The sequence below is a fragment of the Mastigoproctus giganteus genome, chromosome 3, assembly GCF_048544385.1.
Source record: "Mastigoproctus giganteus isolate SK-2022 chromosome 3, ASM4854438v1, whole genome shotgun sequence".
Taxonomy (NCBI): domain Eukaryota; kingdom Metazoa; phylum Arthropoda; class Arachnida; order Uropygi; family Thelyphonidae; genus Mastigoproctus; species Mastigoproctus giganteus.
Window position 1 is genome coordinate 254,367,136 of NC_143577.1, and position 19,141 is coordinate 254,386,276.

General features: G+C 36.0%; 1 protein-coding gene across 2 annotated transcripts in view; it reads left to right on the plus strand.

Moving 5' to 3' along the window:
* psidin (phagocyte signaling impaired) overlaps window positions 1-19,141 on the plus strand; it is a 513,704-nt gene that overhangs the window by 286,577 nt on the left and 207,986 nt on the right. For both annotated transcript variants that reach the window (XM_090371034.1, XM_090371035.1), the window contains one exon: window positions 5,026-5,095. In XM_090371034.1, coding sequence (XP_090227160.1) covers window positions 5,026-5,095 — 70 coding nt within the window. The remainder of the gene's footprint in view (window positions 1-5,025; window positions 5,096-19,141) is intronic.

Genomic DNA, 19,141 nt, shown 5'->3' on the forward strand with positions numbered 1-19,141 from the left:
TTCCTTCAATATTAATAATGTGATTCTGCTTTTTCTTAGTTCATGTGATACTAATTATATCTTTTCATTTCATTTGTTTTTTTTTCTCTCCCTAATAGTTTCTCTTGTAAATAAAAGAAAATGTAAACAAAGTATTATTCTTATTATTGTTAGACAAAGGTTAAATTAAAATTAGAAGATATGCACCAAAGAAAATGGTGAAGTTTTGACCTTTTTAGGAAACTTTGTTATTGCATAACCCAAACATAACTCGAAACTTTATTAATGAGATTTTGCTGTGTATTTGTGTATGCATATTTGAAATAATTTTAATACTACAGTACATTAGAAAATAATTTAATTTGGTATATTAATATGTGGCATTAATGCTATTGCTATTATATACAATTATTCATTATATGTGCATGAAATTTTATATTAAATATAATTTTTAGATTAGTGCTTATTATGGGAATTATGTGAAATTACATGAACTGTTCAGTTGCGTTTATAGGTGGATTACGTCTGTATGGTGCTGACTAATGCTAGGTGTGCATAAAGGCACGATTTATTAGCAACATATTTGCCTATATTGAATCACTAAAAACTAATATTATCATTATCAATCTATTCATTCACATGGACATTCCTCTACTACTTCTAAGGGTCTTTTAGCAGAGAAATAACCAAATGATATGAGTGGCTCACGAATACCTGTTTCTGTACCTACCGATAACAGTTTTACTAATTACAATACATTTTAGCTTTGTTAGTGAGACCATTTTTTATTATTATTATAATCTGAAATTAGTATCCAAAAATTAATTTAGATTAAGTTTACTATTAAAGGATTAGAACCCAAAAGTCCTATGGCATGCATCAGATAAAACAATACTTACACTTAGTAAGCTAAGACTAAAGAAGTCCACACTTGCAGTAGTAGGCAAGGAAAGAGGGAGTGAATAATTGTTGTAAAGTATATATTGCATTTTAAAGCACTGCCTGGCTTTATAATTAGCATTAGTAGAGGCATACGATGCATGAAAGCAAGCTTATATAGCATCCGCCAAAAAAAAAAAAAAAAAAAAACACCCTCCGATTTCACCCCTTCGTTCGTTCCAAATACCTGTCCAGCTCAGCCTTAAACTTATTTAGGCTATCAACTTCCAACAAAAGACAGAAGTTTGTCCCACCGATCAACTACCCGCTGGCTAAAGGCAAACTTCTGTACATCTATCCTACAGCTGTCTTTCCTCAATTTGAATTTATGCCCTCTCAGGTGATTATTCTGAGCAAGAGGAAGAATCCCATCAGGGTTGAGCATGCTCAAACCATTCAAGGCTTTATACACCTCAATCAGATCACCTCGCAGGTGCCTAGTCTCCAAACACTGTAATCTGCAAAACTTAGGCCTTTCTTCGTAAGAGCAACCCTTTGTTCTATTCACTAATCTTGTTGCCCTTCTCTGTACTCGTTCCAACAGCTCTACATCCTTCTTAAAATGAGGCCTCCAGACTTGTGTACGGTACTCAAGGTGTGGCCTGACCATTGCCTTATACAAGGGGATAATCACCTCCTTATCCCTGCTAGAAAAATTCCTGTATATCATTGACAAGACACCATGAGCTACTCTTGCAGACCGTTTGCACTGCTCAGAAACATCCAGTGGACCAATCTGATCCTTTGCCAAAGTTTTCTCGTAATCTGCCTTCGCCTGCCTAACCTCCTTTGTGACTTGCTTACAGACTAGCTTATATCTGCCATAAGCTTCTCTGTTACCTGATTGCATCCCTCCCTGGGTGTGAGAAAGTAGATGGATAATGAAAAAAATAATAATATATAACTTAAAAGATTTGAGCTACGATTGTACCTTAGAAGGCATCGTTTTAATTGTATCTCATAATGTGGTTGCCTTCACAACAAGATAGCTACTATTGAATTACTTCAAATAAATAACGCTTCTCTAGTAGAGAAGGCTACTGTTATTTATTTTCAGCGTACCACCACCCAGACGATCGTTTCGAAGCTTTTTGGCTTCGCCATCAGTGGGCGGGTAGGTAATACAGTAAGCCATCTCAGTTGCGAAGTTATATCCACATTATGAGAGATGCCAGAAGGGTGTGGTGGTAATGTGTTTGGAAAATTACCCAGACGATCGTTTCGAAGCTTTTTGGCTTCGTCATCAGTGGGCGGATAGGTAATACAATAAGCCATCTCAGTTGCGAGTCACCCGCCCACTGATGACGAAGCCAAAAAGCTTCTAAACGATCGTCTGGGTGGTGGTACGCTGAAAATAAATAACAGTAGCCTTCTCTACTAGAGAAGCGTTATTTATTTGAAGTAATTCAATAGTAGCTATCTTGTTGTGAAGGCAACCACATTATGAGATACAATTAAAACGATGCCTTCTACGCTACAATCATAGCTCAAATCTATGGGTTAACTATGGTGCATTTACACCGATATTATATAGTTAATTATCAAAACCCATAAGGATTATGCCTAGTGCATTTAATTTTCCAAATAACTTAAAAGAAAAAAAAATATATTATAAATATAAATTGTTTGAAAAAAAAAGTATAAAAACAGAATGAATGCAGAGTGTGAATAACAAATTGTCTCAATCCAGAGAGGGACAAATTGTCCCCCCCCCCTCTGGATTGATTGTTGGCCAAATGGATCAATAATGGCTCCATTCCCACCCAAGCAGACACCATACCATGGCTACTGAGCTGGTGTGGTGTGGGATGTAGACACTGTTCACTTGACCCCTGACAAGTGTGTGACTGAGCACCAAAAAATTTGCTCCAACATTGAGACCCTCTTTCAGTGATCATTCCTTCATACTACCTGGATTGGTTATTCTCTCACTACTTTCGTTTTGTTCCCTGATGAGTCACCCCAACTGCCAATTATCAACTCCCACCCCCAGGACAGGAATGGGCATCCTGAACTGGGGGTTCCCTTTCTGTCCCCCCTTTCACTCAGATGGCTGCCTCTACTACTGCCCCCCCCCCCCCCCATCCTATCCATTCGTTCTCTACACTTCTTATACCCCACTATCTCTTCCCAATTTCACTTTTTTTTTTTTTTAAGCTCTCCCTATCTGTAGCCTCAGCTACCTCAGGGTTCCCCATCAGTGCTTTGTACTTGGCCCACCTCCTTGTGGTGCTGGATGGTAAACTAGAGGTTTTTGTGGAAAAACACAGGCCCTTAGGCTATGAGTCCAAATGAACAACACAACCAACATCATCTACACTCGCTAACCTACATAAATTTGGCCTTTACAGAGTTTGTATTCATATCATTTCTTGACGTGGAGTTGGGGAACCTCCAGAGTCACATTGAAAATAACACTATACACTATATTCTAAATAAAACACCAGGTGCTCACATTTGGTGAGTATGGGCTTGGCACACCCAGGGTCCTGAGCTGGATATCGTCATTGTTTTTTTTCTTGGTGATTTCCTTCTACTTCTGACTCTTGTTCTCTCTCTCGGTAATTCTGAAAATTTTTTTTTTTTGGCTAGTGCAGCATAAGCCTCAGGCTTCCTTGCACCATATAGATAATAGTTTAGATTTGATTGTAAGAAGTTTTCTTTTAGCCAGCAAGTTGTTGATAGCTGGAAAAAGTTGCCTGTGCAGGTAGTTTAGGCTGACTATTTGAATAAATTCAAAGCTGTACTGGATACTTACATGTGTAAAGTTGGAAGCATATAATTGTATTTTCTTATCTACTTGCTTGTTTTTTTTTTCCCCCTGGTGTTTTTTTTTTTTTTACCAGTGCAGCAAAAGCCTGTGGCTTCCTTGCACTTAAAACTATAATTAAAATTAAATTAAATTAAAATAAATTTACATCTGTATTAATTTTTTAATGCTAATTTCAACTTGTAGTTATAAAAAAAAAGCCTTACTAATGAGGACTAAAATGCTTCATAATTAGTAAAACTGTTATTGGGACACGATAAATGGGTATGCACAAACCCATTTATGTGTTTTGGTTATTTCTCTGCTTGAATCCCCACAGGAATGTCCATGTGAATGTATGAATTGATAATGATAATATTTGTATTAACATTAGTTTAATTTTTAGTATTAGATTAAACATAGGCAATGTTGCTACTAAATTGCACCCTTAGGCACTGTAATGCAATTGAACATTTTATGTAATCCCACATAATTCCCATAATATGCATTAATCTAAAAATTATACTTTGTGCGTGCGTGTGTGTGTATTGTATATTTATATTTACATATAAAATTAGAACAGCAGATATACTTATGTACACTTTGAGTATATATATGCTATACCTTTATTGTTCAATTTTATATTACACACACACACACACACACACACACACACACACACACACACACACACACACACAAGGCGCCTCCGTAGCCAGGTGGGCAGGAGCAGCCTTGCGTAGCACACGCTTCTTGATTAGACCGGGGTTCGAGCCCATGACCACCAAATACAGAGGATGCGGAAAGGTCAGGGAATGACCACCGCATATCCATGGAGCAATATGGCCTTAGTTGCTAATGCTCCTAAAAACCAAATAACCACACACACACTTTGAAGTATTAAGTGTTAGTTTATTGTATAAAGTTATTTTAGTTTTATTGTATATGATTGACTCTTGATTTTTTAAGCTAAGCTATACATACGATCTGTATATGATTGATTAATATCTTAAAAAAAAAAAAATAGATAATTTTGTGGAGCTTATTTGAAGGAATATTGAAATTTGCAGACATCAGGTTTTGTGTTGTGTTTTTAATCATTAATAATGAATTAAATGTAGCTTATACTTCTTATTATATTCCTTAATGAAACCAGTGTATTTTATTTTCTGAGTTTTGAAATCTAAAGTATCTGTAGAATGTTGTAAATAATCATCGAATATTGCAACATTGCTATAGTTAACTTCCATTTTAGAAATACTAGGTTTGATGATTAAAAGCCTTAAGTTGTAAGAACTTTTAATCTTATATTTGGGTTCAGGAGGCAGCAGAACTTAAAATATTGCTGACCTTTCCAGGTGCTGTTGGAGTTGGCCATTCACTCTATGAAAGTTGTGATTTAAAACACATTCAGCAAGAAACACTAGGGTATGTATATAGCTAGCTAGATATAAATGGTAAAATTAATTGAGAAAGCTGTATAAAATATAACAATGTTTATATAATGGGAAACAATCAGCATTTAAATCATCATAAACCAGTTTTGAGAACATGAGGATAATACATTTATTTCGTCTTTTCTTAATAGGTCACTTAATTATTGGATAGAAATATTGCATGTGGTGATACCTTTTAAGCACAGAAATGTAGTTAATATTATTATTTCACCATAAGTTCTTCAGATATTTTTAAGCACTTGCTTCTTGAATGAACAACTGTATTGCTTATTTGTGTGAGGAAATACATTGATGTGCAGCATCAGTAACATATTATCTGTTAGATATGTTACTAAGAAAGTTATCTATAAATTTCAAATTATATCATGTGGCTACAGTAAAGTGATCCTATGAGATAATGTTCAAACTGAACATAATGATAATGTTCAGTTTGAACATTATCTGAAAGATAATGTTCTTTATCCTATAAATATGCATAAAATTGACAACATAATTTTGCTTATTTTTGCTGATATATATATGTATGCATATTTAAAGCTAAAGTGAATTAGTAAGAGACAGAATTAACAGATGGAAGTAAACACAAGGTGCTAAAACTAGTAGGAAAAAAAAAAAGAAAGAAAGAAAGAAAGAGAAGTATTAATGGTGAAAAACCCTAAATGATGTATTGAATTATAAGTAATTAAAGGCTGAATTAGAAAGCCAATTAGATGGAATGAAGCTATAAAGGAAAAATAAATGACTAAAATGATTACAAAGACATAGCAAGCATCAAATATGAGATGGAAAAATATTTTGATGTTATAAAAATCTAATAAAAGGTAAAGAGAAATACAAATTAAAATATTTGAAATATTTGATGCATGCTATAAAAGATTGCAACATTGCTATAGTTAACTTCCATTTTAGAAATACTAGGTTTGATGGTTAAAAGCCTTAAGTTGTAAGAACTTTTAATCTTATATTTGGGTTCAGGAGGCAGCATAACTTAAAATATTGCTGACCTTTCCAGGTGCTGTTGGAGTTGACCATTCACTCAATGAAAGTTGTGATTTAAAACACATTCAACAAGTATTAAGTATTATTTCATCAGGGGACTACACCTGATTGTGTATCAGTAAACTACTTTTCTATGCCTACTTATAATTATGGAAGAAAAATATTAAAAAGGAAACTAAATAGAGTGGGAAAAAAGTTTATAAAAAGGAGGGTTAAAAACAGTAAATTGTTTGATGAAAATAGGGAGGGTAGTCCCATTGTAGCGTTCGTGAAATTAAGGCAATTAAGTAAGCAATAAAATAGTAACAAAATTAAAAAAATAAAATAAATAAATCAGTGTGTGTGTATAAACATAGTAGAATCTGAAGGAAAAGTAGCTTGAAGAATTAGAATTAATGTTGTGTGTAGAAGTTGATATGTAAATTGAAAAAGAAGTCAGATAAAGTTAGAATTTAGTTAAAGTTGAAGTTAGATAAAGGAACCATTAGGTGACAGTTATCACAATGTACTGGTGTGGGATTTACTTAAAGATGTAACTACCATCAGGGGTAAAGGGAAAGGTTTTGGTTTCATAAAGGTGACTACAAGGGTCTCAGACAGTTTTTAAATTCTATACAGTGAGATAAACTTATGTTACCAAAGTTGAATTCTGAATGGGAAGCCTTCAGGGACTTGGTCTTGGAGGCTACTAGGCTTTTCATTTCCACTAAAAAATATTGTTCAAGGTTTAGGCCTAAATGGATGACAGATGAATTAATGAAACTCATGGCAGAGAAAAAAAATGCATGGGATGCATATAAATTATCAGGTATCACAGAAGCCTATGGAAGATATAAAATAGTCTGTAATCAAGTCACAAAGCAGGCAAAGGCAGACTATGAGAAATCTTTGGCAAAGGATACAAAGGAAAACAGCAAAGAGTTCTTTACTTATGTGAGCTCTAGAAGAAAGGGATGAATCAGATTGGACCACTTAACATAGATGGGTTGACTGTTGATGATCATGCCCAGGTAGCTGATAAACCGAATGAATATTTTGCATCTACATTCACACATGAGGATTTATTCAAGGAGGGGAATGCCAGAAGTGTATCAAACTCTAGCAGGAAGATAAGTGATTTTGTAATAACTGAGAGCAAAGTGGAGAAATTGTTGAAGTTAAACATAAGGAAATCACATGGTGTGGACAGGATCTATCCAGTTATATTAAAGGAGGCAGCAAAGGAAGTAAGCAAACCCTTAGCAATAATTATGAGATTTTCCTTGGACTCATGGGAGGTCCCCATGGATTGGAGATGTGCAAATGTATCACCAATTCACAAAGGTGACACAAGTAACTATAGACCTGTTAGTTTAACTTGTGTTCCGGTGAAAATAATGGAGTAACTGGTTAAAGAAGCATTTCAGGATCATCTAGACAAGACTGCAATAATAATTAAGACACAGCATGGGTTTGTTAAAGGGAGGTTTTGTCTGACCAATTTGATTGGATACTTTGATGTGGTCACAAAGGAACTGGATGCAAAAAATAATTTTGATATCATATACTTGGATTTTAGGAAAGCTTTTGATACTGTTGCACATGGAAGACTGCTGTACAAATTGGAGCGGTATGGCATTAAGGGTAAGTTGCTACAATGGATAAAGGGATGGTGAGTGGGAGATGACAGAGAGCTGTAATCAGTGGACATTGCTCTTTGTGGACGAATGTTATTAGTGGAGTTCCGTGCTGGGCCCATTGTTGTTTTGTATATTCATCAATGATATTGATGAAAGTATATCAGGCTTATTGTCCAAGTTTGCAAATGAAACAAAGGTTGGCAGGGTACAGTAAAGACAGTATGCTACTCCAACTGGATCTAGATATGTTAGGCAAATGGGCTGCGAACTGGCAACTGAAGTTTAACATTGACAAATGCAAATTACTGCATATGGGTAGAATAACCCAAGAGAAAAGTACCATCTGTGTGGTACTACACTCAGGGAAGTGGAAAGTGAAAAAGATCTGGGTGTAATTGTGCAGTCAGATATGGAGTTTGCCGAGCAGTGTAGATAGGCTGCCATGGCATGTCATGGAGTCTTGTCAATGATATTATAGGAATTTTTCTAGCTATCAGGGACAGGGAGGTGATTATCCCATTATACAAAGCAGTGGTCAGCCCACACCTTGAGTACTGTGTACAGGCCTTATTTTAGGAAGGATGTAGAGTTTCTAGAATGAGTACAAAGAAGGGCAACAAGATTGGTGACGGGAATAAGGGGTGCTCTTTCCAAGAAAGGCTTAAGTTCTGTAAATTGCAGCACCTGGAGAGTAAGCACATGCTAGGTGATCTGATTGAGGTTTGTAAGGCCTTGAATGGGTTCAGCAAGTTGAATGCTGATGTGATTCTTCCTGTTGCTCAGATTAAGAACCTGAGGGGCATAGATTCAAATTGAGGAAAGACAATTGCAGAAAAATATGTGGAAATTTGCCTTTAACCAGCAGATAGTTGATTGGCGGAACAGACTTCCATCTCTTGTTTTAGAAGTTGATAGCCTAAATAAATTTTAAGGGTGAGCTGGACAGGCATTTGAAATGAATGGAGGGGTGAAATGGGAGGTTTTGTTTTTTTTTTTTTTTTTTTTTTTTTGGCTGATGCTGCTTAAGGTTGCTTTCTTGCATCATATGCTTCTACTAATGCTAAGTCAGCATATGGTGTTGGGAAAGGAAATAACGCACGGAAGGAGAAAAGTGAATAAAATGAGGTGAAGCTAGATTAGAGCAGGGTTTCTCAACCAGGTTTCCTCGAGAGGTCGAGATTGAAAAAAAAAAAAATAAATAAATAAACAGTTTTTTGAACTTCGTGCGCTGCACGATACTAGCGCTTTCAGTGATGGACAGTGACTGAGCAGCCCCGTTAGCAATTTAACTATAGGTCTTTCAGCCTCATATGGCACTGCACAATAGGACCATGTTTATTTGGTTGAGCCCATTCTCATTTTTGATGCGAGATAGGGTAGGCCGTTTATATTTGGCAACCACTGTATTGCACAGAGAAGAGGATAGTAAGCTGATGAAATCAATGTCTCCTTCCCGAATTACCCCCCCCCCCCCAACTGCTGTTGTAAACATTGCAAAATGTGGATTGTGTAGGTCAGAAGTGAATTGTATCATGAATTTTTCGTATTTTCTGCGATTTTCTTGTTTACTTTTATTTATTATGCACTTCTGTCTAATATTTTATTAGTGTTTGTTTTTTTGCAAACATGTCTGACGATTTTTGAAGACTAGGTGTGAGATGGAAGAGGTGGATTCTAGGCCTACTGACAATTCTGATAAGGTTAGTGATGAAGAATTACAATCTTCTGAGTCATTTCACTGCACTATTGCAGCAAGGGAGATGCAAAAAAAAGTCTGTCTTTACAATGAAAGCTACTTATCAATGGGTTTTATATCAGCTGGTAATCAAAATTATCTTATTTCATTGAGCATCATCTGTGGCAAATGACTTACAAATGCAATAATGGCTCCAACAAAATTGAAAAGGCACTTAACTACAAATCACAGCCATCTGACAAGTAAAGGTGTTAATTATTTTAAACGGCTATTGGAATCTCAAAACAGAGTAAAGCTTTTTCACAGCTCAGGAAGCAAGTTATTTAGTAGAATAACTTACTGCCCAGAAAAGGAAAAGTCACACAGTTGGCAATAATACTGTCAGCATATAAAATTATAGTGAGCAAAATGCCAGGACAAGGTGCAATACGAGAAATCGAAGAGATTCCACTCTCAAACAGTACAATAAGTTGACATATTGATGACATGTCACATGATGCTGAAGAGGTTTTGTGTAATAAACTGAAAAAAATCTTATCTATCCAGGTTGATGAGGCAAAAGATTTCACCAATAAATGTCATGCTGTAGCATTTGTAAGATTTGTAAATGATGATGAAATTCAGGAAAACTTTTTCTGCTGCAAAGAGCTGCCCAAAACAAGCAAAGGCAAAGATATATTTAATGTTTTGTCTTTATATCTGGAAACAAAGGGAAAAGTATGTCTTGGAGGAAATGTGTTGGCATCTGTATTGATTGGTGCCCCATCAATGGTTGGCTCCATGAGAGGTTTCGCCTCTCACAAAACAGTGCTTTCTTCACAGAGAGGTGCTGGTTTCAAAAACTCTTGGAGTTCAAATGAAAAAATTTCTGTATGATGTTATAAAAATGGTTAACTTCCCCACTAAACACTAGTTCACTAGAGAATGTTTAAAAACCTGTGAAAACTTGGACAAAGAGCACATAAATCTTCTGCTACATATACAAACCAGGTGGCTTAGCAGAGGAAGAGTTCTCAATAGGGTGTTTGAGCTGAAAGGCAAATTGCAGGAGTACTTTCAAGAAAATAGCAGATCAGATTTTGCTGAGTGCTTTGAAGATGAAGAATGGCTACAGAAACTAGCCTACATAGCAGACATTTTTCATCACATGAATCAATTGAACACATCTCTATAAGGCCCTGGAGAAAATGTTTTGACTTCAAATGACAAGATTCTTGGATTTAAAGAAAACTGATTTTTAGAAAAATCATGTTGTAAAAGGAAATCTTGAAATGTTTCCACTGCTGCTTGGGCTTGAGAGTGAGGAAGGATATCAGCAATTCTCAAATCTTATAGAAAACCACCTGGGAGAACTGCAGAACGAAATTGAACAGTACTTTCCCTCCCTTTCAACACAAGTGCATGACTGGGTGAGGGACCCTTTCTCTGAATCTTCTGCTCAGCCTGAGAACTCCTCTTTGAGAGAAGAGGAAGAAATTTGTGAGCTGCAGTCTGATCACACACTCAATATGAAATTTACTGATGTGCCCCTAGTCAAGTTCTGGATTTATTTGAAAGAAGAGTATCCTTCCATTCATAGGAAAGCAATGAACATTTTGCTGCAGTTTTCAACTTCCATGTGAGCAGGCTTTTTCTTTGCTTACAAGCTCAAGAGCAAGGACAGAAAGATGAAATCCGTGTGCTTACCTCAAGTTCAACCCAGAATTGAGTATTTTTTTGCAGCAAAAACAAGCAGGTTTCACATTAAAGAGGTAAATTTCATTCTTTATTTTTAGTTTCAAAAATAACACTATTTTATGCATATATAAGCCTATAAAAGAGATCAAGAAACCAACACGTGTATAATAATTTTGTAACTGCTAGGTCTATATTTGAGCCTGGCCATGTCACTCGGTAAGAAAATGTTTTTTTCAAAGTCTTGTTAAAAGTTTAAAATTGTATCTTAGGCATATTTTTATTCATTTTGCTTTGGCTTATGGTTTTAGTAGCTTTACCATTTAAGATTGTGAAATTTTCATGTTGTAAATAACATTAATCGAAATCAGTTTACAACCTTTAGAAAAATTAAATCCCATTTTGGCTTAAGCAAGTTATTTAACAGAAATTTATTGTTTGCATTATGAGTTTTTAAAATTTATAAATTTTTAAAATTTATGAAAAGGAAAGAAAGATTAATTTCAAGAAAGGTAAGCCAAGCTTAACTACCTTCCCCCCCCCCCAAGAAAGGTTGGAAAAAAAGTCATTTTTAGTTTTAAATAGGATAAAAAAAACTACTCTTCTGCATACCTCACCTCATTAGCATCTTGTATAGCAGAAATTTGTGATAAGACTTTGAGGATAAGGATTTGTTTACCTTATCCCAGTAGGGATAAGGTAACAAAATTAAGTAAGAATTTTTTTTTTTTTTTTTTTTGGTAGTTGTTGGTGCATAGGCTTCTGTGGCCATAATGCACCTCCCAAGGTTTTTGCAGTACTTTGATCCAAGCCCGAGGCGGGAATCAAACCCGCGACCTTTGGGTTGCTAGGTAAGCACTTTACCCACCCGGCTAGTAGTAAATTTAAAAAAAGAAAAAAAACTGAAGTTTTCTCTACCTACACAACTGACTTGCATTAAAGGTGATATCCTTTCTCCACAAAGGATTAAAGGATCCTTTGTGGAGAAAGGGAACCACACAAAAAGAGTAGGCTAATAAGTTGGCCAAAATAAACATCCACAGAAAAATATCATTCTCTACTCAAAAGAGCATTGACAATTATTATTCGATTATTATATCCACTGATTACACTAATGTACCTTGAGCTGTAGATATATTTTTTATGCAGGGGTTCCCTGAAAATTATTTCAAGGGTTCCTCTGGAGTAAAAAGATTGAAAAAAGCTGGCTTAGAGGAACGGATAGGAACAGTGTCAACATTGCCCTCATGTTACACTAGTAGCGTTGTGGATGGAAAAATGAAGGGTAGAAAGCGGAAAGTTATAAAGAAAAGAAAGAGAGACCTTGCTCTAAGAGGTTGGAATTTTACGCCTCTAGCTTGCCCTTGTATTTTTGATATCTCTCTCTTTTCTTTATATCTTTCCGCTTTCTACCCTTCGTTTTTCCATCCACAAAGCTATTAGTGTAACATGAGGGCAATGTGGATACTATTACTTTCCTTTCCTCTAAGCTATCTTCACCTCATTTTATTCATCATGTTTTTCCTTCCTTTCCACTCTTTATTTCCTTTCCCCCAATACCATATGCCGACTTCTTCTTTTTCGATTTACACATCTAACTTCTATGTACAAAATTAATTCTAATTCTTCAAGCTACTTTTCTTTCAGATTCTGCTATGTTTACACATACATTTATTTATTATTTTTTTTATTTTAATTTTGTTACTATTTTATTGCTTACTTTATTGCCTTAATTTCATGAACACTGTGATGGAACAACCTTCCCTATTTTTATGGAAGAATTCACTGCTTTTACCCAGTGAATTTTACCCACTCCGTTTTATAAAAAAAATTTTTCCTCTCTCTATTTAGTTTTTCTTTTTTAATATTTTTCTTCCATAATTATACGTAGACATAGAAACACAGTTTATTGATACATAATCAGGTGTAGACCCCGGTGAAATACCTGTGTTATGTATCAATCTTTTATTGCATGCATCAAATATTTCAATTTTTATTTTTATTTCACTTTTTATTACAGTTTTATAACATGAAAATATTTTTCCACATTATATTTGGTGCTTGCTATGTCTTTGTAATTATTTTAGTCATTTATTTTTCCTTTATAGCTTCATTTCCTCTAATTGTCTTTATAATTCAGCTTTTAATTACTTATACAGGAATACCTCACATAGCGCAGTTTCGAACAGCGTGGGTTTTGCTATAGCACGGTTTACAAATTGAAAAAAATTAACTGCATAACGCACCAATACATTTGATATGTATGTATGTATGTATTTCAGTGCCAGCACGTAGGCCAATGCGTTATGGATTCCAGGCCACGCTGACTGTTTTCACAACTCCCATTATACAAGGACTCTGCTAGCTTTGACAGATTAGTAAACACTCTAGATTCCGAGGGGTGAGGTTGTTGATTGTGCATAAGCTGTGCAAATATTTTTCGCTGTGTATGTTTATTAAATATTATTTTTTAAAAACGTTACACCTTTGTACGCAAATATGAGTGGAAAGAAGAAATGTAATGGTGCTGAGTTCTTCTAGATCCAAACATCGAACGAGGTATGAAAGTAAGGCAGGCGTTGCAAAATGACATTCAATGTTATAAAGAGATGTATGCAGATAAAAAGAAGGAAAAAACTGTGCAAACTAAGCTAATCAGTTATTTTTCAAAATAAAAATACAATACATACTTCACTTATATTCTTTTGATATGTACATACTGCAATAAAAATCATTTGCACTGTATTTACTAGTATTTTTCATTTTAGTTTCTTTTTTTGCAAGAATTTCGTGTGCATCAATTTATAGTAAACAAACGCCTATATATTTTTGTAACTCGACCCATATAATCAAATTATCGGAACGCATTACATCAAAATACATACTAATAATACCTCGATCAACGCGGTTCTGCATAGCGTGGTATATTTTTGGCACGAATTAACCGTGCTATGCAAGGTATTCCTGTAATTCAATTCATCATTTAGATTTTTTTCACCTTTTAACACTCTTTATTTTCTTTCTTTTTCCTACTAGTTTTGGCACCTTGTATTCTTTGTACTTCCATCTGTTAGCTCTTTCTCTCGCTAATTCATTTTAACCTTAAATATATACTTTTGTATCCTTTGCTATCTGCTTAGTACACTTTCAAGGGTCAGCCATTAAAATCAGGAAGAAAGACAACAATATGTGGATTCTCTGTTTAGTTGCTATGCAGGCAATAATTTTTATTAAGTACTAAAAAAGTTAAATTTTGGAATTTGAATTTTATTGGTTCAATTGCCATATAACTTTTATAACATAATTAACCACTATCTCCATATTTTATATGTTAACTTTAACTCATTTTATTTGAACTTTATATATATACAGGGTGATTCACTACCAGTGCGACAAACTTGCAGGAGGTGTAGGAGGCACAAAGACAAATCGGAATCACATAGCATTGCAGGGTCCGAAATGCCTTTGTCATGTGGTAGAGGATGTTGAACGGGAGGTCGCATGAACAGCGATCCCGCTGGAAGTCAGCATTTGTGAACCGTTTCTGTTGAAGAAACCAAGTAGCAAAAGTCCTCCGGAGTGGATAATCCACAGGCTCCAGTGATTGGATGTGTTGCAGATGGTATGAACTCATCTGGTTTGTTGACAGTATCCTCCATACAGTGGATTGGGAAATACCCAATTGTTGGCCTATCGCTCGAGTACTCATACTCGGATTGCCTTCTGCAAGACGTAGGACATTCTCCTCATTGTCTGGCATCCTCGTCATTCGCTCTCGATTCATGGTACCTCTCGTGAAACAACCAGTCTCATGTAACCTTCTGTGCACACGTGCGAAAATCGTATGATGAGGAGCACGCCTGTGCGGGAAACGTTCCTAGTACAAGCACAGAGCGGCGCACCCATTACAGTCTGCAGCTCCATACGTGAGGTGCATGTCGGCCAGTTCAACGTTTGAATACTCGTCCATCCTATTGCCTCGGGAACCGGTTCGCAAATGCTGACTTCCAGCGGGATCGCTGTTCATGCGACCTCCCATTCAACGTCCTCTACCGCATGACGAAGGCATTTCGGACCCTGCAATGCTATGTGATTCCGATTCATCTTTGTGCCCCCTACATCTCCTGCAAGTTTGTCGCACTGGTAGTGAATTACTCTGTATATGCATGTATTACTTTTAGTATATAATGAGTTTAAAGATATTACTATATGTTATTAAACAAGTTATGAAATAGGGCCATTGCCAAAACAATTGAAACTCTACTACCATAATGAAAATGTTGTTGAGTATGTATATATACACTGGGAGAAATAAATGATGTATCCAAGTGAATTTAGAGTACAAAATTAATTATTAAACTCTGAAACTATACATCCAATACAAATAATTAAAGGGAAAGTTACACGTATGCATGCACACACGCATGGCATATTGCTGTATACCAAGCACACTCAACATTTTCAAGGGTCTATGTTTAGTCTCCAGAGCAAAGCCTGTAGCAACCCCTTCCCCCATCTCTTCCATCATGCAGTATGATTGATGTCTTTTGAGATGATGCTGGACGTCATGAATACAGCTCTGAAACGGTGTTAGCAGGCAAGCCGCTAGACAGTCCACTGGACTGAACCTATTGGTAACTCAGCTTGTATATAATCTCGCTGCCAAACAGTGACTGGAGGGAGTTGGAATAGTGTGTATGCAGGGGAGGGGAGGGCATTGTCAAGACCACGTTATGTCAAGGAGCTGGGTATATATTCTTGCCATGTATGTCATATCCAAAAATTTCATTACTTCATACATTATGCCCCTACCACCTTTTCTTACTAGTCAATACACCATGAATTGTCAAACCAATAGAACAAACTTATCTGCGAAAAGATCTAAATCTCCCAAACACTTCCTTGTTCATTTCACAAATATATGTGGTCCCAGTTCTAATCTCAACGATGTCCATTTCCACTTACGGTCTGCCAAACCCAAGTACTTTTTATGACAAAATTCCAATTATCTTTTGATTCAACCAGTGCTTATCTCAGTTGCCCAAATTATTTGCTGTATGATTCCTTTTGCTTCAAAGGTGGTAATTCTGCACATGTCTGTTCTGATATTCTCTGTCTGAGACTCGATAATTTGGAATCTCCTCTTTTCGATCTTCTCTGGCTTAAAATCTCTCTGCCACATTCTGTCATTCATCTTTTGCCTCTTTTGTTCTCCCAGCTCCACTAATCACGTGGAACTCTTGGCTTTCTCCATTCCAACTTTCTTAACAGTGAGGTAATTTTCCTTGGTGATTTTAATGTTAACAACTCCAGCTGGCTTCCGTTTTTCTAGTTACACAGCCCCAGCTGATCAGAATGCTGGGGTTTTTGTAATTACTAATGACCTCTCACAGATTGTTCATTTACTTACCGGATAATCCTAACCACGCAGCAAAACACACTTGATCTTTTTCTCACAAATAACCCATGGTCAGGGTAAGTGGTTCCTTAGGCACCTCGGATCATAATTTGGTGATGGTCTATTCTCTAGTGGAGCCTTTCTCTTGTGGCCATTCTCAACCTCGCGTTGTTTGGAATTATAAGAATGCAAAATGGGATGATCTGCGAGATTTCTTTTCCTTGGTTGGATTACTGTTTCAAATCCTCTGATGTCAACAGTCAACATTTGCTCAGATCATGTCTGTGAAATTTTTCTTGTAGGGATGAAATCCTTTATTCCACACTCCACCTTAAAATCTCATCCTTTATCTAAACCTTAGTTTTTCTAGTAAAAGTGCTAAGGCTGTTCAAGAGAAGAATGTTGCATTTTGTAATTGGCTAGTATCCAAATCCCCAGGTTAATTTTCTGCCTACATCAAAGCTCATAACAATTGTGATGCAGTTATTAATCAGTCAGCTAGATTTCGAATAGGCTAAGAGTAGAAAACTTGCTTCTTGTCCGAATGGTAGTCTAGCATTCTGGTCTCTTGCCAAAGCTATTGGCCGCAACTTTTGCCCATCTCTGTCAAAACCAGATGGTACTATCGCGACTTCAGCCAAAGATACAGCAGACCTGCTAGGATCCTATTTTTCTTCCATCTCATGTATCGATGATATTGGCAAACCACCTCCCACAAATCCCAGCTCCATTCAGTGCTTCATGTGGTATTCTGTCAAAACGATGTCAGAAGGATTTTTGAACAATCCTGATACCAGGTTCTGATGGTATTTCGCCACTTGTTCTCAAAACCTTCTCCTGTGCTTACTCCTGTTCTGTATCTCATTTTTAGACTTTCTTATTTCACCTGTGTTTTCCCTTTCACTTGGAAATTTGCTCATAATCAGCCAGTTCCTAAAAAGGATGACAAATCCCATCCATGCAGTTATTGTACCATTGCACTTACTTCTACTTATTCTAAGGTAATGGAGAAATAAATTAACAGCCAACTGTTAAACTATCTAGAAACCTTCTATCTGATCAACAATCACCAGTATGGATTCCATCAGTGTCGATCCACTAGTGATATTCTGGCTTGTTACCCATCTGTAGACAAACTCAGTGGAAAAGTTTGGTGAAACTCCAGCAGTGGCTCTTGATATTTCAATGGCATTTCATTATGTTTGGCATCAAGGTCTTCTAAATAAGCTTCCATCTTATGGTTTGCCAACTGTTTTTTGTAATTGGGTATCCAGTTTTCTCTCTGACCACTCACTGCGGGTAATGGTAGATTGCTCTCTTTCTCCTAACCTCTCCACTAATGCTTCTGTTTACCAAGGTTCAGTTATTTCTCCATCTTCCATTGACCGGAAATCCTATCTATAGTTTGCTGATGGTTGCACATTGCATTCCACCTTCCAGTTTGAGAAACCTTGCCCTGCACAAACAGCTTCAACTTCTCGAATATCCACCAATTCGTTAAATGCTGATCTCCAGGTAATTCTCCAGTGGGGCAAAGATACTTACTTGATTTTAATCCTTCTAAAACACGTCTAGTCTTATATCTCTTTCATAAAAATGATTCTTTTGTTCCTATGCTTATCTTTGATGACACTGATTTCTAACCAGGATCATATATCTCTGTTGGAGATTACCCTGACTTCTAATCTCTCTTGGCATAAGCACATTACAAATATTGCTTCTGCTTCATCTAAAATACTGGGTTTTCTCTTGTTCTCTAGGCATTAGTTTTTTTCCAGACAGCCGTCCACTGTACAAATTGTAAAAACCTCCACCCTACCATGGAGTATTGTTCTGAAATCGGGCAATGACTTCTAGATTCCATTCAAAAGAGGGCAGTTAAGTTAATTAATGACATGTATAACAGAGTCTCTCCGCTCTGTCTCATAGATATTCTGTTTCATATGCATGCCTTTTCTATAGATACTTCCATGGGCACCGTTCTTCTGAATTGTCATCTCTAATTCCTGCTCTCTCTTCCAAAGCATTCTGAATGTGTGCCGTAACCAGTCAACATCCTTTTACTATCCAACTTCAAACTTAAAGAACGAAATTTTCTTGTTCTTCATTTATTCATTCAACTTCTGTTTTCTGGAACAACCTTCCTCCATACATATTTCCTGAAAATAACAATCTGCAGAAATTCAAGGTCAAAGGATAACACAATTAATTGTTATTCTAAATAAATTTAAGGCTGAGCTGGACAGTTATTTGGAACGAACAGAGGGGTGAAATCGGAGAGTTTTTTTTTTTTTTTGGCTGATGCTGCATAAGCTTGCTTTCTTGCATCGTATGCCTCTACTAATGCTAATGACTTACCATTTTCATATTATAAGTACTGTAAGCATTTCTGTGTGGAAAATATGAAAATTTCTACAACAAAATATTTATATTATATATTACATTATATTAAAACTAATTTAAAATTTTTAAGCCTGATTCTTAACTTTGAAAGGCAAAAGTTTTGATATGAATAACACAATTAGTTTGTAATATATCTATAACTGGTCTGCTGTTGGCAATATGGTCCAGTACTAGTTAAAGCGGCTGGTAAAAGCTTTTTGACAGGTAATTCAGCCTAGCAATTGAATG